Genomic DNA, 24,299 nt, shown 5'->3' with positions numbered 1-24,299 from the left:
TCCACTAAATGCACAAAACTTGAATATAAAATGCATGAAAATTTCATTTCTGCACAGTTAATAGTAAAATCACAATCTTAAATATATGAAGGAAATAAAACTAGAACAGCACATCCCAAAATCGATTTTTGTTGATTATAAAAACAATACTTGTGCCCAAGGGACTTTTTTTCACTAAAACTAATGTAAAGTCAGTATAGTCATGTAGGTCTAATCATTTTTTTACCAAAACCAATTTTAATGGAAATATGACCGGTATGCCATCATAGGCGCTATGCCATCATAGGCGCCTTTCCCCTACTATTAGTTCTTGAAAACATGTAGTAGACATCTTTTGGACAGTAAATTTTAAAACTCAAGTAAGATTAAACTCAAATATTAAAACTCAAATTGACCAAATTCAGATGGAGAAAATGAATCAAAAAATTACAATGCAAATTTAAGATAATAGATTAACTTGTTTAACAAAATCAGATGTTAAAACTCAAACAATTTAACATTTCAGATTGTGGGTATATTATAATATATAATATTTAAATTTGTATTAACTTATAACTTATAGCCTACCCAGCAAACATTCTATAGTGGAGCTTTAGTGCACCTATATAGACATTTTGAGCAGACCACTGTAGCTTTGCTTATCGGTTACTTAGTAGGCCACTAGTCACCGCTGTTAAAAGAGGCAAGTCAATTGCAAGCCACCATATCACATGTTAGAAAGTTATCGGCTTGCTACCTTTAGCGGTATCCCAGTAACCCAACTAACCCAGCAAAGATTGTTTTTGTAGATTTGCAGTGGACCTATATAGGCATTTTTTAGCGGTTTTGCGCATCGGTTACTTTGTGGAGCATTAGTATTAGCTGCTATAAATGGTAAGCTGATAACTTTCCGACATGTTAATAGTGGTTAGTGATTGGCTAGCCACTTTTTGCGACTGCCACTAATGGTCCACTAATTAACCGATGAGCAAAACTACAGTGGTCAGCCTAAAATGCCAATATAGGTCCACTAAAATTCCGCGATAGAATGTTTGCTAGCAAAATTTTGGTTCATCACTGAAAAAAAACATTAAATAACATTCTTGTTGCTAATTTTATAACTTGCCACGCAACTTTTTTTATAGGGATTAAAAAATTGACTTTTATTGCATAATTTTTCAAAGTTTTTTTTTTAATTTTATTGCATAATTTTTAAAAAAAACTTTTAAAAATTATGCAATAAAAGTCAAAGTTTTTTTAAAACTAAGATATTTTTTTTGCATATTTTTTATTCATATAATAGACCGTTTGTAATGAAAAAAAAATTGTTAAAATATTTTTTTTTGGCTAGAAAATGCACTTTTAACCCACTGTGCATAGTTACAAATTAAAAATAGATAAATTTTAAAAATCTTTTTATTTCTTTTACTAATTACCATGTGTTAACTGGCCCCGTAAAAATTATGACAACTAAACCTATAAACCATTATTTCAATAAACACCATATAGATCTTGAAAAAAGGAAACTGAAATCTTTACAACAATTTTTTTCGGCGACCTACAATTTTTTTTGTGTGACCTTTTTAAATAACAAAGAAAATTGTTTTAAATAACAAAGAAAAATCTTAGTTTTAAAAAAACTTTGACTTTTATTGCATAATTTTTAAAAGTTTTATTTTTTTCCCCTATAAAAAAAGTTCCGCGGCAAGTTATAAAATTAGCAACAAGAATATTATTTAAAGTTTTTTTTTGCCTAAACTATTCTAGATACTTCCAATCATTTTAGAATTGCTGTTAGAACTTTTGAGCCAAAACCTCATTTCAAATTAAAACGAAAAAAACTATGATTAAAAACTTCAATGGTATATTAAAAATATATTTCAAAGTTTTTTTTATATGTATTACCTAAAATAATAATGCATTAGTTAATTAAACATTTATTGGTATACACATACATTAATTTGCAAAAACTTTTATTACAAAGATGTCACTAATAAGTCACAAAGAACACAAGATGCTGGGCTCTTTCAACAGAGCAGTTGCATCTGTAGGTAAAATAGCTTTTTTTGAACTCTTTGTTTTACGGTTTTAGGCAATAAAAGATCTGAATGGCACAAAAGGCGATAAAACACGTCCAAATTAGTTTTTTTCTGTCAAATTTTCTAGTGGAGCATTCCCTGTATTTTTTTAAATATTTATTTTTTGCTTCTTGGGCTTTCTCGGACATCATGCCAAGAAGTAAGGTAAAAAATTTTACCACTAGATGTCCATGAATCAGAGTTTTTGTGTAAAGTCTGTAACATATGATACTATAAATAAAACTGTGTATACACCTCTGCAGTCTCAAAAGAATATTTAAAAAATTTTTCGTATTCAATATCAAATCCAGATGACATCACTGACAATATTGCAAGCAGTTTTTAAAAAGAATTCTTATGCTTTGAAGCTGCATATAATATTTTTTTAGTAGAGTACATATATATAATGTTAGAAACTTTCCTGTTCTGTGATTGTGTCGAATAGGGAATCCAATACCGGTATACCGGGATACCGAAAACCGGGATTTCGGTTGATTTTGTCTTGTTTTGAATACCGGTATTAAAAGGCTGGTTTTTTATTATTTTTAGCAATATTTGTATACTTCATGTACTTTTTTAAATTGATTTATAACGAAAGTTTTAATTAAAGTATTACAACATTTAGGGGTTGTCCATAAGTACGTACGCTTTTTTTTCGTCGATCCCCCCCCCCCCCTCCCGCATTTTGCAATACGTTTTTTGAGTACTCTTCACCTACCTAATAGTACCTACGCTGTTAACCTATTTATCTAACATTTTATGAGATTTTTTTTAATTTGGAGTCTCCTTTCATATATAATCAACCCACTGCTCTCCCATCTCATATACGCCATCTGCAGACCTCCTCTTCCCCTCCGAGCGTACGTACTTTATGGACGACCCCTTAAGTAGATATTAAAATGCAACTATTTTTGAGACGTATCGCATTGTAGTATTTCAGATTTTAAATATACGAAAATTTGTAAACATTTGTTGTTTATTTTAAAAATATTTTATGTTCTATCATGTGTTTAAACTCTTTGCTAGAGTAAAAACTTAATATATAAAAGTAAAATTGTCAAACTCTGACTCATTAACAATTCTTTGATAAAACTCTTCATATTATCATTTGTCATATTTTTAAAATCATTTAAATTCCCAGGAGGTTTATAATTACGGGTTGTTGTTTTTATTCTTTTTTTGAAACAATCGTAAGTGCGTATACTTTGAAGCAACGCGTTGCTTAGAAATGAATTTAAATAAGTTTAAACTTAAAAATGGTAATTTTTTAAACTTACCAAAGTTGTTCTTGGTAATTATTTTAAAAAAACTATCAAAGAAATAGGTATATAAAGATTTTGTAACTTTTAAAAATATGAACTCGTTTTTTACTTTTAGATCCTCGCCGTATAACTAAAAATGTAAAATCAAGAACTCAAGAACGTTGCAACGCGTTAAACATTCTTTAACTGCAACGCGTTAAACATTCTTTAGTTCTTGAGTTTTTGATTTTACATTTTTAATTATACGGCGAGGATCTAAAAGTAAAAAACGAGTTCATATTTTTACAAATTACAAAATCTTTACATACCTATTTCTTTGATAGTTTTCTTAAAATAATTACCAAGAACAACTTTGGTAAGTTTAAAAAAGTAACATTTTTAAGTTTAAACTTATTTAAATTCATTGTATTTAAATATTAAATATTTATATCAGTCACATTATGTGACTGATATAAACATTATGAGACTGATATAAACATGTGACACATATTTACAAATTAAGATAATATTCTAAATTAGCCGATGGAGAATGAAATTAAAAAGTTTATTGAACATTCAAAAGGCGGAGATAAATGTTTTGTTTGGTTTTTTTTTCTCAAAGACGAAAAAATTATAAAAACAGCAGGTGGCTCATCAAGCGGCCCTCATACACATTTAAAAACAAAGTATGGTGTAATATTACGAAATCGAGATGCTATTGAACCTCTCGGTGAATCTAGTTCAATATCTGATACGCCTCCTCCAAAAACTACTAAATATTTTAAAAAACTACAGAAGACCCGCTGGCAGCAATCTTATCTAGAATTACAGCACTTGATGGTCTTCCATTCAGAATTTTCATAACATCCAATAATCTTCGAAAATCATTAAAAGCATTTAATTTAAGTGATAAACTTCCAAAATCCGCCATATACAAAAAATCCGACTATACAAAAAATGGTCACTAGTTATAGCGAAACTATTCGACAGTTAGTAATTAAAGAAATATCAGAATTGTGCGGCCGTGGCGCAGTGGTTAGAACGCTTGCTTTATAAGCGGGAGATCCAGGTTCGAAACGAGCTCTGGACATATTTTCGTGTCACGGTAAGGAAGGAGGCGTGAACTTCCTGGTTAAATGCACTTCCGCGGTGCTCTGTGACAAGACCGTTAGGACTTCTTGGGGCATCTAAAATAAAAATAAAAAGAATAAAAAATATATATATATATATAAATTAAATGGAAAAGATTTTAGTATTACTTTTAAATGGAAAAGATTTTAGTATTACTTTTGATGAGTGGACTTCCTTAAGGAACCGGCAATACAAAAACGTGAATCTTCACTCGGAGTCAAAGTATTGGAATTTAGGACTTCTCTGAATCAATGGAGGTTTACCTGCAGAAAAATGTGTCTTAAGTGAAAAATTGAATCAGTATGGATTGTCATTAGGATAGAATAGCAGTTATGCAAAAAGTAGGTAAATCTACCGGTAAAGGTAAAACTATGTAAAACTAAACTATGTAAAACTAAAGGTAAAACTATGTAAAACTAAACCGGTAGTAGGTAAAACTACCGGTTGCTCAGCAGTTGTGTTTGGCCCATGCAATTCAACTTGCAGTTGTAGATGTTCTGCATAAAAAAGAAACAACCGAAGAAAGAACCTTTGCTCGAATGAATCAATAGACTTTGACTCATATTAAGATGCCAAAGAGCACAAAAACCATGATGCCTCTGAAAATATTTCAAATACATACGAGGAAGGACTACTGATGGATTATGATATACAAGAACAAGATACAGAAATAACACATTGTCAAATTGTTTCCCTTAAAAAATCACCATTAAAAAATTAGGTACTACAGTATTATGTAAATTTCGTAAAGAATACTTCTTAATTGCAGATTCCAAAACTAGACGGAATAGCCTATCAGCAAAGCTCGAACGTTTTTACAAATTAAAGTCATGCATTCAAAAATCAGATATAGATTTAAAACTCAATATAAACTTTACAGAAACTGATTTTGAAACATTTTCAGCTACTATCTTAGCACTTTTGCCGGTAAAATTAGCCGTTGATTCACTTTGTTGCTAAGATGCTAACTTAATTTCCGCGGATGCAGAATTGACATTTATGTTTGACAGGCTATGTGAAATTAAGTCATCATTGAGCCTAGAATTTATGAGTGTTTTAAAACAAGGTATTATTGCAAGAAGAATGCAGTTGTCCGATTTAATTTCTTATCTGCATAAAGGTCTAGAAGATGGTATTAGAAACTCAAACTTATTAAGTTTTAACTTTCCACGTGCATCAAAAGCGAGTAATCTCAATTCACTTTTGGGCATTGTAAATCAGAAGGGACTTTGGAATCAAAGCACTGCTGTTGAAGAACGAACCCGGAAAACTCTTCACTTTGAGCCTAGCAAAGTTGAGATTGACGAAGGAAAAAATTCTGAGCAATCAATGAAAAAAGACATGTTCAAGGGTATTTGTAAACAAATAAACTCTGAAATGAGTCTCTTCGAAGATGAAGGTGTGCAAGGAAAAATATCTCCAACAGGTCTTCTTTTAACGATTCGGCCAACTAGCGTTAAATCCGAAAAAGCATTTTCTGCTGCCGGTATTATTTAAAACAAGTTGAGGTGCAGAATGGACGACAAAACTCTGGATACTCTTTGTTTTTTAAGAGGTTAATTTCATGGAATAAAAGATTAAGGTTCTACCAAGTTTTCGAGATTCTTAAATTTATTTACTTTGCTTTAAAAATTTTAAATATTTAATACCGGGTTTATTACCGTTATTCCCGTATTATATTTTTATAATACCAGAATACCGGTATTGATTTTTGAACCGGTATTGGATACTCTAGTGTCGAAGATTCATTAAAGGACATTTCGACATAATAAAATCTTTGTTTAGTCCAGACTGGTAAAAACTGGAAAATTATTTTCCTTGATGTTAGTAGTATCAAGGAGGTCTAATCGAATAAAGGGAGATCGAAGTCGAAAGTTGTTTAAAATCGTAGTAGTCTTAGTTGTTTAATTATTCAAGCGGCAAGTCAAAATGGCGTCTTAGCGTTGAAAAAGGAAAATTTAGATGCAATTTGTAACCTTTGTAAGCTGTAATTAAAATGGATTACTTCCTTAAAAGTTGACTAGATAAGTTTTTAATAACTGTTCCAACTGTCAAGTAGTAATCACAATAAAAGTCATGATCTACGTAAAGTAATCGCTTTTTGAATACCTCGATATATCGAGGAATAACTTTATTAACTTTAAGACAATCTCTACTACTTGGTTTAACCTTATCTTTTGCTTCCCCGTTTAGCTATAAATTTGTTATGTTCTTCAAGAAAGTTTTTTCTGCAAGGAACTTATTATATCTGTTTATGATTTTATTTTGTGTTAAAGTAATTTTGCTGGATTTAAAAACAAATTGCTTTATTCTAAATATAAAGATATAAAATACTTTTTTGTAAATCCGGCAAAAATACTACCAATTCTTATCAAGACATTTATTAATTCAATTCTAATCTAGAAATTTTGTATTAGTCGTTCAAAAAGCACATTATAAAAAAATAACAATAAAGTAAATCTAAATATTGTTTACAAATTTTTTAAAGTTTTATCTTTTATTTGCAATACTTCAATTGGTTTTGACGTTTTGAAATAATATCAAAATAATTTTTGTTAAAAGTGGAATGTGATTGGTTAACTTTTAATTATAAAAACTACACGGTGTTTAATAAAAAATTGTGACTACAAAGACTGTTGCTTGAGAAATGACGTATTTTAACTTTGTTCTGCCTCCAGTCTAACAGGGCCGACGAGGGAGGGGGGCCAAAGGAACAGTTTGTCCCGGGCGGCAGATGTCGATGGGGCGCTAGATGCCGAAGTAAAATAAAAATAGTTTTTTTAATCTTAAAATGCCATAATTGAAACGTATATATTACTCGCGTTATAAGGGTCATCCATAAATGATGTCAGTAAATATTGACAATGGGGAGGGGGTGTTGAGGCCAAAATGATGTCAATTTAGATTATTTTTTTAGTTTTAATGAAATTTTAAGGGTATTTACATCTACTATATGGTATAGAAATGATGTTTTGTTTGTGGGGAAATTTATATTAAATGCGGGGAATTTGATGTTATATTTTATTAAATTATTTATAATATTATAAATTAGTATAATAAGTTTCCTAGAGACATTAAATAAATAGCAACTACTAACGTAAAATAAAAATTACAACTGTTTTATTAATATATTACCATTTGACTGCGAATCAAATTATGTTAGAAATATTAACTCTTTGTATATAAAATTCACAATCGTTATTCGCTCCCTAGCGGATTATAAAATGTGGTTCAAAGTAAACTCATAAAAGTAAACTCATAAATTTGTCATTTTTTGAAATTAAATTGTCGCTATTTCAAATACGAAACTATTTACAATCAACTAGAGAGCAATTGCTCTCTAGTTGATTGTAAAGCGTGATGCATTGCAAACACATAAAGTCTATTGAAAATTCGAAACGCTAATTTCTTGAAGAAACTCTTTTATAAAGCTTGTGCTAACGATGAGCAAAATTATTATTCTGATTGTGATGTAAACAATATTAATAAATCAATATTAAAATATGGATAAATCGCATTACTTAACTTATTGATGGTCTCGTATGGAAATGCTCATCCCGATAAAAAAAAGGCTAATATCCAGAAAGAAGTCCATAGTATATGGAATTCATTAAAAGAAGAGAAACTGTTGCATAAGGATCTTGAATCAAGAGTAATGTATTTAATCGATTTATTTAATGAAAAGGCAATGAAGTTCAAGAGCAAGCAATTATCATTTTGAGCCAATACTCCAAAACAGTCTGCCCCTACGTATTCTCTACTTGAATTTGACAAGAATTCCTCACAGTTTGTAGAGCCCACCAATGAGCGATCTGTTATTGATGATCAACAAAGTGCATTAACTTTGAGTTTGTTGACCACAAAAAATCAAAAAAATGCAAGAACAGTGGCTCGAGATTGACTAAATTCTAAGATTGCAGCTTTAAATTGTAAAGTTGCTGGACTGAAGACTAGAAAGAGAAGTGGATTCATTGCTGAAGCTGAAGAGAATGATTTGAATAAGAAAAAGAAGATACTAGCTCATCTATGTAAAGAACTGGCCAAAAAAAAGTATGATCAAGCTCAACAAAAGAAAACTAAAGAACTGAAAAAATCTAAAATGGAGGAAATCTCCTTGGAGCATCCAGAAGTCTAAGAAAAACCAAAAATCAGAAAGAAACCTGGTCGACCGTCATTAGAAATAGATCAACCTCTTCTTTTGAAGGCGATTATGGATATTGCTCTCCATGGTTCGTCCACTGATGAAAGACGTATGTCAGAGGTTTTTCGGGTAGTGATAGCTTAGCTATGTTTGTTAATATTGTATTTGTTAGAATTTTACTCTTAATTAGTACTTGCACTATTGTAAATATCCTTGAAATGTTAACAACTAATTTCAAGATTTGATTTAAATATGATTTACGAAATAAATCCTGTTTTCTGTAAAAAAGTTCGTTATATCCAAATATATTTCTTTATTATTTAGAGCATTAAAATTCTCGCCGAATTTGCATCTAAGATGAACAAAATTGGATTTGCAATCAGCAAGAGCGCCCTCTATACTCGTCTACTTCCGAGAAGTTACTGAACATTAGAAGGCAAAAGGCACGTCAAAACAGTCCCTGTTAGATTGATCAGTCCTCAGAATGAATCTCATTCAAAACATGTTGACGGACTCTTTTGCAGTTCAACTATAAAATTTGTGGAAGAAGTTTGTTTTATTTTAGGGCCAGATGAAGTGTGTTTCATTAGCCAAGACAACAAGGCTAGAGTACCAATTGGAATCACAGTAGTCAAAAAACAAGCGCCGTTGTTGATGCGTTTGGAGCACCGGGTAACTCTCCCGGACCACGACTGGGTCGTGGCTGCTAAACACAAGCTTATACCATCTGTATACGCTGGAATTATGATCAAAAAAGATGGTCTCAGAAAAACAGATGCTGTTACTTTTTCTGGACCAACCTACATTGCTGTTCAATCAGGAAAACACGCATCCTCGACTGCCTTTGCACATGGATTAGACTTTCAGCGGCTCCTGGATATCAAAGAATTCGACTCTATTACCAGAGATCCTCAAACTAATATGGTTAGGCCTATCGTTGTGTTTAGCGTCGATGGAGGACCCGACGAAAATCTCAGATACCAGAAAGTAATTGAAATCGGGATTCACCATTTCTTGAAAAATAACCTTGACGCTCTTTTTATCATGACGAACGCTCCAGGCCGCAGTGCATTCAACTGAGCTGAGCGACGAATGGCACCTTTAAGTAAAGAATTATCTGGGGCAATTCCACCGCACGAACATTACGGAACTCATCTTGATTCTCAAGGTAATTAGATTGACAAAAGTTAATTTGTAAAAATATTAATATAATTTTCAACCTATAATAACCAACATATCTTTTTAAATTAGGCAGGACAATAGATGAAAATTTAGGAAAACAGAACTTGGGTTTTGCTGGACAGGCTTTGGCTGATATTTGGTCTGATCTAAAAATTGACGGTTATCCAACCATTGCAGAGTATATTGATCCAGACAGATCAGAGCAAGAGTCAAGGAGCCTTTTATTACAACGATCATCTTCGTACAAGTCAATATTTAACTCAAATTGTGAAATGTGAAAATCGTTCTTGCTTTCGGACTATTAGAAGCTCTTACTTTACTCTAATTAGAGCAAAATTTCTTCCGCCACCTGTCCCTGTCAACCAAACGAGAGACGGGCTCAAAGCAGTGAATGTCTCAGAATGAGCAAAAGAATTGTTTCCATCATCTGTCTTTATGCTCATCGCATCAAACATTGAAAGTATTCTTCCTCGTACTGTCAAAGGATTTCCAATTTTGCCGTATGATGCGTTTTTGTCCATCAATTCAGTCTAGCCTAGCTGATAGAATCTGTAAAAGGTGCAATATCTACTTTGCCTCTCAAGCTATGTTGAAAAAGCAAGCTTCTATCCATTCTTCGGCTATAACACTCCCTCTAATCAAAAGGGTCCAACCTGTTCGTATCGCAGCCAAGCGTCAGACAGAATTTTTGGCATTTATCGCCTTGCAGATGAGTTCGGAAACTGCTGAATGGTTAGATGAAAATGAAGTTGACGCAACAAATTTGATTGTACCTCAAGAATACGAGATCCTTTTAGAGCGCGGAGAGCATTAACTACCTATTGTTTCAATCGATGATCACTTAAACAACCCATGGGAAGATTATATTAAAGATATATAATACTATTTTCTTAGTTGATTATTTAATGAGGTATTGACAATTATATAATATAATTAGATGAGATCTACTATTATATAAATGTATAATTTAGTCAGAAAAAAAATCAATGATTTTGAAGCACTTTTATTGTTTTTTAAGGGGAGAGTACACAAAAACTGGCATCATATATAACGAGGGGTTAGCCAAAAATTGACAATTTGACAAAGGGGGGAGGAAGAGTCGAAAAATTGAGAAAAACACTAACATCATTTATGCTTGACCCCATGTCATTATTTTTAGTTCCTCGAAAAAATTTTAAAATACGAACTCATCATTGTTTTCGTACTCTATACGCTATCAAATTAAAAATGTCCCTTGAGATTTTCGCATTAGGGCAGGTCGATTTTGGAACTGAAGTTTTGGACTAGTTGAGAAAGATGCCTAGTAAGATATTATTATCATTTATAAAAGCTTTTTCAAAAAATTTTAATAGTTTTTGGAGCATTTGAATATTTTTGGTGAATATTATTGATATGATTCAAGTTTAAATGTAAATTTTTATAAGTGTTGAGAGAAAATATCTTTAATCATTTCAAAATACAAATGCTTGAGATTAATAATGAAATAGTTATAATGTTTTAAAAATAAAACATTTTTTTATAAAAATAACTAATTTTTTTTATAATTAATATAGGAAATAATGATTTAATAAAAAAATTTTATAATTTTAATATATTTCTATGAAACTTTCTCCTAAAGTTACTTTTAAAAATTAGCGGAAATTTTTGCGCTCGTTCAAAAATAAATAAACAAACTTTTAGATAGATAATTGTTTTTAATGTCGTTATATAACTTATATAACGTATAATATAACTTATATATCGTTATATAACGCTTTAACATATGTTATTTACAATAATATGTTTTAATGAAATGCCTAAAAACCATAAAGTTGTTTTAACACGTGGCAGTTTTGCTAAAAAATTTGGTGGTCAGCCTTCACCTTTAAATAAAGCAGAGCGGCTAACCATTCGCCAGATTATTCAATACAGCTATTTCCTTAAAGACATCAACCAAGACTTAAAAGATTATGACATTGCAAAAATTATAGCAATTAATGTGATAAAAATATGGCACACTGTGAATCCAAAGTTACCACTATATGATATTTATTATGTGGTAAAGTTAATAAATAAACTATGCTTCATGAAAGCAAAACAAATTAACCGAAAATCTCTTTCTAAAGTGAAGTGTAATAACCTTGAGAAGAGTTTAGACACTCTTTTTGATATTTCAGCTTGCAAATGTAATCTACCTGTTCGTTCTTGTAATGATAAATTTGTAAAGTGCTTGGAAGACAATTGTCGAACACAACATATAGTTTGCACATGTCCTCATGACAGAAAGGTTGAGATCATTTTAATATTAAAGTCATATATATATATATATATATATATGATATAAATTGTGTTTTTATTTTAAAAGATTCATTGTTGTTTTTCTAGGTTCCATTAGAAGATAGAATGTATTTGAAAGATCAGAGAGCAAAAATAGGTCCTAAGAGGTTGTTTAAACTTGGATCCATTGATCGTAAAAGTGTTAATAAGACAAACAAAGTTTCCGCTAGAAATAAGAAATGTAAGAAGCAGGTTTTAAATGAAGTTTCTCAACAAAAAAGCAATACGTATACATCATTTGATAACAACATGGAAAGGTTGGATGCAGCAGTAATGAATGATGATGAACACTTGAAAAGTTACAGTAATGAAATAAGTGAAGTATTAAAGGTATATGTTGTCATATAATGTACTTTTTTTATTGTTATGTACCTTTAATATTTTCATCTTTTTTTGCTTGAATGTTTTTTATAGACTCCTGTTAACTTTGACAATGAACGTTGTTACAAACCAATTAGAAATATATCTGGGGCTTACAATTTGTTTAAACCATCAAGATATGCTTTGGAATTAATTAGGGCTGATGTTTCATCAAGTATTGGGGCTAGCCTTGCTAATGCTTTCCTCTTAGATTTGCAGGCTGTGGGTCTACTTTGGCCAAATCTTAATTTAGATACAGTATTTATTGATAAATCAAAAATTGATAGAGAGAAAACTAGAGTGAAAAGTATAAGTCAAGATAAGCATATGGAAGATATTAATAGCATAATATGTATTGGAGTTGATGGAAAAGTTGACAAAGACACTTTATTTTACAGAGAAGTTAAGTATCCAAACGGAAAAATTAATTTAAGAAAAGATAAACAGTCAGAGCACCATTTAACTTTTACAGTAGAGTCTGGGTCTGAAATTGGATCATATCTTACTCACAGAGTCATTCCAATTAAAGGTGCTACAGGACTTTCGTTAGGAGATGAAGTTGCTAGTGTCTTAAATGAATTTAAGATTGCTCATTCTCTAAAAGCTATCCTCCTTGATAATACTGCTACTAACACTGGTTGGAAAAGTGGGCTTGTAACAGCTGTAGAAAAAAAAATTAATAGCAAATTGCACATTATTGGCTGTTCACTTCACCAAAATGAACTTCCCTTTCGAGCTATTTTTAAGCATCTTGATGGAGGCACCAAAAGCCCTAATCTTTTTAGTGATCCAATTGGAAAACTTTGTGAAAATAACTATCAAGATCTCCCTCAAGTTGACTTCATAAAAATTAGTGGCCATCTAGATAACATACATTTTCATGAAAAGACATTAAAAGATTCGAGTTGTGATCAAAGACTTCTTCTAGAATATGTTCTTGGAGTTTCAAAGGGAAATGTTGATCATAAATATGCAAAGTGGAAAATTGGACCATTAAATCATTCAAGATGGTTAACTTTGGCAATTCGATTATTGTGTATTTGGACAAGAGGCACATATCTACCAGAAATGCAAGATAAGCTTCAACAAATTATAAAATTTATTGTGCAAGTGTATGCAGTTAGCTGGTTTGAAATAAAATTGGATAATAAGTTTCACAATCAGCAGTTATACATTTTCAATATGATTAAAAGAATCAAAGAACAGTCTGAGGAAATCAAAACTATCGCATTAAAAAACTTGCAACACAATGCTTTTGCTTTGCTGCCTGAAAATCTATTGTACTCCATGATGAAATCAGATGAATATAAAGTCAGAGAAGCTGCGACCAGAAAAATTTTAAGTATCAGGTAAACATAATATTATTAAAATAAAGTAGTTCATTAGGAATTTAATGTTTTACTCTAAGGTGACAAATGGAAAGAGTCTTAATAACCGGTTGAGCATTTTTGGAAAAATTAAATTGTAAACCCTTGAAAATTTTTATCAGCAAGCAGAAAAAACAAGTTCTAAATTACTAAATGCGCAATTTCGGATGGGTAAAATTTCAAAACTGATAATGCGCCGGAACTTTAATTTGACACCTTGGTCTAAAAATATAACAAAAAATTAATTTATTAAATTTTGTTTTTAAAAAAAACTTAAACAAGATCAAAAAAAGATTTTTATTTTTAGAATTTAAATTTAATTCATTTAGAAATATGACGGTGCATACAACAAGATTAAACAAAATCACTGCAATAAATACTGATGCATATCATTGGTCGGATTTAGTAGACCTTTCTCAAACAGGTATTTGTGAACCAGCTCTCACTGAACACATTTTATCTCAGCATTTACAAGAATCATTGCTTAATGGAACGAAGTTTGAGTTACCGGTATTGCCTTCTCATACTCAGAGTGTTGAGAGAGCTGTGAAAATAACATCTGAAGCTTGCCATACAGTGTATGGAATAGAAGCAAGGCATAAACATATCATTGCAAAAAAATTAAGTCGTCAAAAGAGACCTAATTTTTCTTCAAAGGGTTCATATTGTCGAAAGTATGATGACGTTGTGATCTAAATAAACTGTATTTTAACAACAAATTAAACTTTTTTCTTGAGGCTTGTTTTTTTTGTTGTTGTTTTTTTAATAAGAAATATTTAAAAAAGCAAAACAACAAAGTTAAAATTGAAACTTGTTTTTGTTGCATTAGCTTCTATAATTATCTGCTGTTTTTAAATATTTTTTTATTAACCCCCCCCATATCGGCTTTTATAGTAAAACTAAATTTAATTTCCTCAAAAATTGGCTATCAAAAAAACCTTTATTTTTTGTTTTTACTTATTATCACGTTAGTTTGCAACTTTCTCAACATGTCCAATGTTAAAATCTAAAAAAAAGTTAAAAATATTTCGCATTCATCAGACTAAAGTAAAAAAACGTAAACGTTGATAATTAGCAATAACAAACTGTGAATACAATTTAGAAATAACAAGTAAACCTAGGCTTTGATACAGAATTTAAAGTGAAACGCGCAAGAAGAGTGAAAAAATTCCACGAGGAACCATCAAATACAGCCCACAACCTCGACAATACAGAAAATAATTTTGAAGTAAATATTTTCAACGTGGCATTGGACCACATAATTCTACAAATTCAATCAAGGTTTAATGTGGTGAAAAAGGTTTCTTCTCAGTTTTTTTTTATCTGGCTTCAGTCTGAAGACCCTTCTTCAAAAGATGACAAAGCTCGTCAACTTGCGAAATTCTATTCAAATGACGTTAAAAAAGATGATCTTGTTGAGGAAATTTGTCACTTTGACCAGTTGAAAGCATCTTCCTTGTTCAATAGAGGCAACTCTCTCAATCTTTTAGATCAAATATATTCCAAAGGCTTACAACCAATTTTCCGTCGATATGCACACTTTTGCGCATCTTTCACACAATGCCAATATCCGTTGCAGAGGGTGAAAGATCTTTTAGTAAACTTAAGATTATAAAAAACCACTTCAAGAAATGAAATAAAGTTAAAGTAGCTATAAAGGCATAATGTATTTTTTTGCTTCTATGCTAAGTATATATGAAGCAAAATCTATAAGGGCGCCAAAAAAGGTTTTGTCCCGGGCGGCTTGAAGGCTATCGGCGGCCCTGCAATCTAATATACCTCCTTGATAGAATTCATCAAATACTTGTAAAAAAATCGGTTACATATCTTTTATATTGCTTTATATACCACTTTTTATGCACAAACAACGAAATAGAGAGTGTATACAATTTAAGAAATAGTCCGTACAGTTTAGCGTAAAAAAAAAACAGCTAAATTTTTTGTAAGGACATTTCGATGATCAATTATACATCTATATATATATATACAAAATATGTCATAAGCTTTTCTCAACTTTTAAAATAAAATGAATGTAAAAATATCACCGCAATATTAAAAAAAACTAACAATGATTTTTAACATCACCTTGCTAACGGAACACTTATATTTTACGGTCAGTTATTACTAATTTATTATTAAATAGTAATAATTATTGTCTTATCTTAAATAATATTACTTTCGTCTATTTAACTAATATTTAAAAAAAAAATTAGATTTCTTAAACATATATTAGGTCTTGCCGCTTTCTAACCCGCTGTTTTGAATTTTTATCTTTCACAAAAAAAAGGAAAAATAATTTTTAGTGAACTTTTTTACCAATATAAAAAGTTGGCTACTGTTATTAAACGAACTATTATTTGCTACCAGCTCACAGTGGTTGAAAAAAAAAAAAAAATGTTGCTATAACTTCAAATTTGCAAAAATCTTAAACAAAAAAATATGGTTATAAAAACTGTTGGATATTTTTATATTCTTGACTGTTGGATGGAGCATATTTTCATTTTCTTAAAGAATTTTATATACTACTTGACTTTCCAAATTTTTTATATTCTTAAAGAATTCTTTAGACTACCTGGCTTTCCAACAGCTTTTCAAAGTCATTCTTTTTAAAAGAAAAAGTTTTTAACAAAAATCAATAACTTTTAGCCTATTTCCCAAACCATAGTTGTAAACCTTCAGCTATCATATCTCAATCATGAGAATATCAATCAGGCTTTCAAAGTATTTTAAAAATATTTTATAAAATTACGTTACTAACCGTGAAAATGCAGAAAAAATTAACTTTTTAGACTAAGAAATTGTAGATCACTTTATATAACTTTTGTTAGTTTCTGCTTGCTTCTGTAAGAATCTGAATACGTAGGGCTAATCCTTCGAATCCTTTGTTTTTTAACCTAATATAAGTTTTAATACCGCCCGGACCGCTTAAGTACAGTTTTTCTATATTTGTAATTTTGCTCACTTTCTTTCATAAAACGAAGGTCGCTATAAACCAAATTGCGTAATTTGGAGTCTAAAGTAATTTTAAATTTATTTGGCTTAAAACTAATTTAAAAAAAAAAGGTAAACAAATTTCCATAAGTTTTTCACCCAAAATACATAAACAACTCATTAACTCTTGAATCCCTTGCTTCTAAAATACTACGCCACGGCTGCTTTAATAGCAATAGCAAATTAATGGTTTTCTATTTTTTTCTTGTGTATGTTTTGGTATCTCTTTGTTAATCTGTATTGTTAGGAAAAGTTTTGATATAAAACCCACATTAATACTTAGAATAAACATAAATAATTCAGTGATATTTTTTTATTTATGGTTACTAAATTCTTTATTAAAATTTTACCTCCAGGATCATTATGAAGATGGTCAACAGTGGTTGTAAGTGCAAAAGTAGTATGACAATAAATATTGATTTGAAATACATTCTTGCGTCTGAACAATGGTAGATGTTGATTTGAAATTGTATTAACTTTGTTTTTATGAATTTTCTGTTTAAAGATTTTATTTTTGTATTAATTGTGTTTTTGCCATAAAAGAAATTGTTATTTAGCTTTGTTGCTTTTGAACCATTTAGGGCTTTCAGTAAGAACTTTTTTTAAAGTTACAACCTGAGCTTTAAACTATTTGTTTGAACTATTACAGAAAAAAGTTCGATCTTTTTTTTATGTTAAAACACCAAAATGTAAAACAAAGTATATTTTGTTGCAAAAAGTCTAAAACTGGAAAAAGCTCTCTCAGTTTCTACGGATGTAGAAGGAATTGTTTAAAAAACTTTGAAAAGTAAATCTAAATGTTTGGGTCTAGATTTGCCAGCTTCAAAAACAGCCATTTTCTTTTGAACAAGGTTTATTTCAATTCGGCGATGTTAATCGAGTTTCATTTCAGTGTCTGATTGTCCGAGGCGTCCTAAGGAGGAGGAGGAGGGGGGGGCGTAGGGGATATCTTGCCCCCTTACTAAATTTTTTAGTCGGCATTTTGGACACCGGAGTTGGCAAAACTGGATCTATAGTTATTTTTTTCAAGATTTTAGTCGACAAAAAAGTTTTTTTTCGGCAAAAAACGTCACCCCCTCTTCCTTCTTTTAAAATCTCGTCGGGTCGGTCGTGCTGATTGCTCAATAAAAGGTTTGATTTGTTAAGCTAAATTCAGTTCATATTTGATACTTTACACGTTATAGTTGGACAATCAGTATTTTCTTCTTTGTCATCATCAGAGTTATTGTCAGATGGCTGAAATAAACGCTGAATGAGATTATTAGCAAGATTATTTGTTTTTTGTTTTTTTAGGTGCCCCAAGAAGTCCTTACGGTATTACCACAGAGCTCCGCGGATGAGCATTTAATTGGAAGTTCACGCCTTTTTCCTAACTAAAAAACTTACTAATCGTCATTTTTTAATCTTGTTGCCAAATTGGTCAATTTTATTTAAGATATTCGGGTTGGACAAGTACTTCATGAGATGAATCAAGCAAATGTTTCTTCTTTCAATTATTCTATATTCAAATATCTTTTTAACAAGTTGACTTACAGGTGTATTAGCTTCATGAAGTTTTTTTCTTGTCAATTCAATCACAATTGCATAGTACAAAAGATCAACATCTCCTTTTGAAAGAGTATTAATGGCCAATTTTACTGGTTTTAAAGCAAAACAAAGTTCATTTATGACATTAAGCTCATTTTTAGTTAGAGAAAAATTAATACTCATACCAATCAGAGCTATTTTTACATCTGTTTGCACCTCCAAAAAACGCTCAAGCATATCAATAATTCTGCTTCATCTTGTCCTTGAATCACAGATCAAAGCTTTTTCTTTTCCGAACTTTTCAATTATATTTGGTTGAAGCTCATCATCATTGCTCACTGGTGATCCACGAAATTTTTTAACCAATTTTCTTATTTTTGCCTCAGTTTCTTGATATTAAAGTTTCAATGATGGAATAGAATTTTCACTAACTGTGTGAACAGTTTGAGTAGCATCATTAATTTCAGTCCCATTATCATTATCACTGTAATCTTGATCATAATCTACAGCTTCCATACCATTATCAAAACCAAGTGCATTAACTTGTTTTTTGTATAGAGCGCATCAATCAAACATGGGCGAATAGCGTGGTTGTAACACATTTGATGATCAGGTTTAGTGTCGTGATTAATTTTTTATTAAGCTAACTCGATCAGTAGTAGAAACTACAGTGTCTTTGTCCAAATTTAAATTAAATGTATTAAGCTTATCACTAATCAATTTAATGGCTTTTGTTGCTGACATTGTACCTTGGATTATTAACATTCCAAGCAATTGAAATCGTTCATTATGATGTGGATTTTAGTTCATATATCTTCATCAAATGTAAAACTAAATTTAAAATTATCTTCAAGTTTCATTTTCAAAGATCTTATAACTTCTTTCTTAACTTACCTGAAGTATTTAATGACAAGATCGCAAACGGTTTGAGGACTTTGAGGGATTTATTATCCGTGGGCAGGAAATGCTGATCGCAAAATTTCAGTTTTAGCAATGGTGTGAAAGCTGATTCCATCAATAGCTAATAGTCGACTCAAAATTTTAAGAGTTTTATAGTCATCCTTGAAAAAACTTTTAATTTGCGATATTTTGACAGAAGGAATGTTTGCTGCGGCCTCGGCCGCAGAGTTATAAGATTTTTAAGTTTTAGAATTTCAATTTTATCTTTTTTTTGAATGCTTTGTAATAGCTGTTGTTGTAAAGTTAGGTGTTTTGAGAATAATTTTACAGAGTATACACTATAAACTCTGTAACTATTTGGAAAGTTCAAAATAGGTCCATGCCTAAGATACTTTTTATTTCGTACAACTAAAACTTTTATTAGCTCATCAAAGCTATATTAACTCGTCTTTTTTTTTTTAAATTCAGAAATTTTAAAGGATCAATTTTATGGGAGTCACCATGCAATTTCTAAACAAATGAAAATATGTTACGCCTTTAATTATTCGTTGACTTAATCAGCTTTTTAATACTTAAATTGTCGACTTAAATGGCTCACATAAATATCAAAGTTTGTTGCCATAAATACTTAAATAAAACTCTTGCTGAAATATAAGCATTGTTAGGCTTAAACATAAAATTTCATAACTCGGAAACCATTTATTTTAATTTTAAAAGCAAACAACTTCTGTAAAGCCTTTAACTTCTGTAAAGCCTTTATTATTCACTTATTTTGGAAATAGTTATAGCAAACAAAAAAGCAAAAAAGACAACAATAAAGTAACGCAACTTACTAAGCATATAAAAATAGTATTTTAGTAGTTTTGTTCTGTATCTCTCTCTCTCTCTCTCTCTCTCTCTCTCTCTCTCTCTCTCTCTCTATATATATATATATATATATATATATATATATATATATATATATATATATATATATACGTATATATATATATATATATATGTATATATATGTATACATGTATATATATATATATATATATATATATATGTATATATATATATATATATATATATATATATATATATATATATATATGTATATATATATATATATATATATATATATATATATATATATATATATATGTATATATATATATGTATATATATATATAGAGATATATATATATATATATATATATATACATATATATAAGCATATATGTGTACATATATATATATACATATGTAAATACTTATACATATGTATACATATTAGGGTGTGTCGATTTTTTTTTTCTTTAAATATTTTTGATATTTGAAGAAAAAAAAAATCGACACACCTTTATATGTATACATATGTATAAGTATTTACATATGTATATAAATGTACACATATATATACAAAAAAAAATAGTGAAAAAGGGTATTTTTATGATTAGTTAGGAACAGAGAAAATTAAAAAATTAAATTTCATTAAGCGCTAGCTCGGTAAATTTTGATATGAATTTTTACACTTTTGGTCATTTTAACGTTTATTTTTTTAATGAAATTGCACTGATAATTGTTTTTATATCTATTGTCATGATGCAAAACATTCTTAATAATACTGAAATTTAAAAATGCATTCATATTAATAAGCGCTGGTGTTACCTAATAGTCATTTTTACAAGGCAATGCAATGGCTAGAGCCCCCCCCCCCTCCCTCCCAAAAAAAAACTAGGCGTAAGGGCATAAAATTCTAAAAAACTTTCTACAATTAAGTATTACTAAATTATTTCATTAATTTGAAAAAGAGGCCCTAAAATAATATCTTTTCCCAAATATCGTAGGGCCTCCCCCCTCCCCCATTAGGGGTTTTGGGCTAGACTGTTACAAAGTAAGTATTTTTCTTTACAAAATAAGCATTTTCCATAGTTCATGTAATTCTTGCCCGCGAATAGAATATAAAAACTAACCCTGTCAACAATTTTAACTATTAAAAGTATTAAAGACACACGTTTTTAATTAAGACACCGCTTTTTAGTCTTTAGCTACTCCACCTGCATTTTAACAAGGGTTGCCATATCTTTTTTGCTTCTACTTCTTGACATTAAATGTCTACTTGCAAGCTGAGCACATATATAAGATTCTCTTCTCTCGTGTGTGTAAACATGGCTTGCAACTTCAGTTACCATTTTTACGCATCTTTCAACTGACTGTGTGTGAGAAGTCTAAGAAGGAACTTCGATAGGATAATTTACAAACTCTTTGATGGTGGCTCAGAGTGCAGGTAAGTGGTGGCTCAGTTACATTTAAGTCCCATGTTATAAGGTCTCCGAGCTAATCAGCATTAGGATTTATTTCTGGTGCTTTTCTTACTCTGTACTACTATCTCCAACTTGAGTTACATTATCTCCTTCTCCTCGAATCTTAAGAATCTTAGTTATAGTTTCTTTTCTTTCTTCTCTATTTTTGCTGCAAAGCATAGCTTGTAAAATGGCTTCCGAATGTGCATACCACGCTGATCACCTAGTTGTTAGAATAAAATACTGAAAACATTTTTGTTCTGTGTTCTAAGTAGCTCTAGTTGATACAAAACATGTCTAGGTCCCTCTATCCAATTTGATTTCACTTTAATGTAAAACCAGTTAGGTATGTAAACACTAACAATAAAATTTACAATCATTTGTAAATTTTCTAGATTTTCACCAGTAAGCCCATGATTAGGCACCTAAATTTTGCAAAATCCAAGTGCTGTTGTTAGCCATCTACTGTGACAGACTGGTCCAATTTCTAGCATTGCTAACCTGCTAGGCAGAATTCTAGTTTTTATTGCTTGGCAAATTTGATAGGCATAACTTTGATCAGTGCTTAAACCCTTAATAATCTCCTGACTGAGATATATTAAAGGAGGACCTAAATTTATTATAGTGAAGTTTGAATAGATTTCAATTTTAGTTGCTGTGTCAAGCATTTTACCAAGTGGACCAGACCATTTATTATAAGAAAGTGTTGCGCCATCTAAATTTTCAATTAAACGTCTTAACCTTAACTCACAAGTGTGTAGATCACAAACAATCCAAACTAATCTTTTAACTAACTTTTTTCTACGCATTGCATGACACCACCTGCCCAACCTGTATTTACATTTGTGCCATCTCCTCCAATAGCCATAAGATTTTGAATTTGATTCTTACTTTTTAACTAGTCAAACAAATGACCTGCAATAACTTCTGCTTTTTTTTACCAGCTGTTACACCTGGAATGAAATGAAAAAGATAGTCACCGCCAGGGTCTTTTACAATAGAGTAATGTTCTTCTTTAATAAGGCTAGGAAATTTTTTTCATTTACCTCTATAAACATTTTTGTAGCATCAACTCTCCCTTCAAAAAAAAAGACATGTATCTGGGTTTTTTTCTATGTCTACCTCAAATTGATTGTCTGATTTCTTTTGCTAATTTTTCTTGAGCCCTGTTGATTTTGTTATGATCTATAATAAGATGGAAATCACTCTCGCTTATAAGTTTTGCATCTATAAAAGTAGCTGTGGCTATTTCAGCTGCTTCTCTTAAACTTGTTTGATGTCTCATCGTAGCCAAAGCAATATTTTTGATTTTCATTGTATTATACATTGAATATGTTTGATTCAGGGAAGATTTACAGTTAATTGGACTATCTACTTGGGTTATATTATGCTCACTATCATCTTGAAATGCTATAGAGGAGCTATTTGCGTAAACTGTTTCAACAGCTTCGTGACGTACATATTTCTAAAAAAACAAACAAGTTCTTTTTATTTTTAATCAGTGTCTAAACAAAAATATATGCAACTTTTATTGTGTCTTTAAACATTATTCAACAACTTATTTAACACCCCACCTACTCAATTTCATATTTTTCTGCAAAAATGCTATATAAATTTTAACTCGACCTAATAATTGTACCCCATTTAAATATAAAATATAAATAAACAAAACTTTTACAATGAAATAGATATTTTGAATTTATTGGCTAAAAATAAAAGTTATATATATATATATATTTATATATATATATATATATATATATATATATATGTATATATATATATATATATATATATATATATATATATATATATATATATATATATATTTATATATATATATATATATATATATATATATATATATATATATATATATATATATATATATATATATATATATATATATATATATATATATATATATATATATATATGAAGCTCTACAATTTGTATTTTCTCTTCTCTTTTACATTTGCATTTTGTATGAATTTTTTCCATACATTCTGAAGCACATTTGTATTCTGAACAAACAATTATATTACGTTTACATAATAAAATTTCCACAAGTTTGTCTAACTTTAAAAAAATTTCGTTGATTTTAGTAATGGACGTAGGAAAAAGCTTTTTTCCCACGTCCATTACTAAAATCAACAGTCAATTTCTTTAAATATTTAAGTTTTTAAAAAAGTATTTTTTATGGATTACAACTGGATATACAAAAAGTGCATTTGCCTTTAACCATTAACCAAGTACAGCTGGTATCATATCAGCTACCAGCTGATCTACAGTATAGCTCCTCGTTTTTTTTTTAACTAATTTCTTCTAGCAGTATATCATATCGTAAAATATCTCTGGCTGTTGGATGCTCAGATACATACAGTTCCTTTCCTTTGTCTACAAATTTGCTCATTTTAATAAATAGTGCATTCCTTGTACTATTTGACATATTTAATAATCTAAATAAGTTTACCGGAGCTTTCCTTTTGGTCCAAATATAAAGTATAAATAGGAAGAAAGAAATAGTTACGCATTTTTAGTATTTATTTTGGTAATAACCAAAATAAGTAACAATAAAATGAAAAATTACCAAGCTAGCACTTGCACTGAAAACTACCAAGTTAGACTGAAATAATTTCATTTTTAAAAATATCACTCCTATTAAAAAATTATAAAATTATATTTTTTCACTACATTTTTTCTAAATTTAAAAAAGTGCATTTTACCATAAAAATTGACACACCTTAATAAATATATCAGGCCCGTAAAAACGGGGAGGGGGGCGGCAGGAGCATCTA

General features: G+C 30.0%; 2 protein-coding genes across 4 annotated transcripts in view; both read left to right on the top strand.

Annotated features, from left to right (window-relative positions):
* Positions 1-17,305, top strand: part of LOC136084068 (alpha-1,6-mannosylglycoprotein 6-beta-N-acetylglucosaminyltransferase B-like) — a 72,385-nt gene extending 55,080 nt beyond the window's left edge. For 2 of the 3 annotated variants that reach the window (XM_065804183.1, XM_065804185.1), the window contains one exon: positions 17,143-17,305. The gene's annotated coding sequence lies outside the window, so the exon portion shown is untranslated. Of the gene's footprint in view, positions 1-2,071; positions 2,207-17,142 lie in introns of those variants that run through there. The other variant, XM_065804184.1, reaches the window with a different exon arrangement.
* Positions 11,989-14,520, top strand: LOC124817150 (uncharacterized). Its single transcript, XM_065804181.1, has 3 exons — positions 11,989-12,398; positions 12,483-13,777; positions 14,125-14,520. Exons 1-3 carry the CDS (start codon positions 12,135-12,137, stop codon positions 14,489-14,491), a joined length of 1,926 nt encoding a protein of 641 aa, XP_065660253.1. The 5' UTR covers positions 11,989-12,134; the 3' UTR covers positions 14,492-14,520.
* Positions 17,306-24,299: the final 6,994 nt, after the last annotated feature.

Source organism: Hydra vulgaris, chromosome 08 (assembly GCF_038396675.1).
Source record: "Hydra vulgaris chromosome 08, alternate assembly HydraT2T_AEP".
NCBI classification, from domain to species: Eukaryota; Metazoa; Cnidaria; class Hydrozoa; order Anthoathecata; family Hydridae; genus Hydra; species Hydra vulgaris.
Note: the sequence above shows the minus strand (reverse complement) of the source record. Positions and strands in the feature narration are given on the sequence as shown.

Excerpts from the sequence above, each read along its gene's own strand:
- LOC124817150 (XM_065804181.1), top strand. The coding sequence starts at position 12,135 with ATGTATTTGAAAGATCAGAGAGCAAAAATAGGTCCTAAGAGGTTGTTT. Across the intron at positions 12,399-12,482 it reads AAATAAGTGAAGTATTAAAG|ACTCCTGTTAACTTTGACAA; the intron begins GTATATGTTGTC and ends TGTTTTTTATAG. Across the intron at positions 13,778-14,124 it reads AGAAAAATTTTAAGTATCAG|AAATATGACGGTGCATACAA; the intron begins GTAAACATAATA and ends TAATTCATTTAG.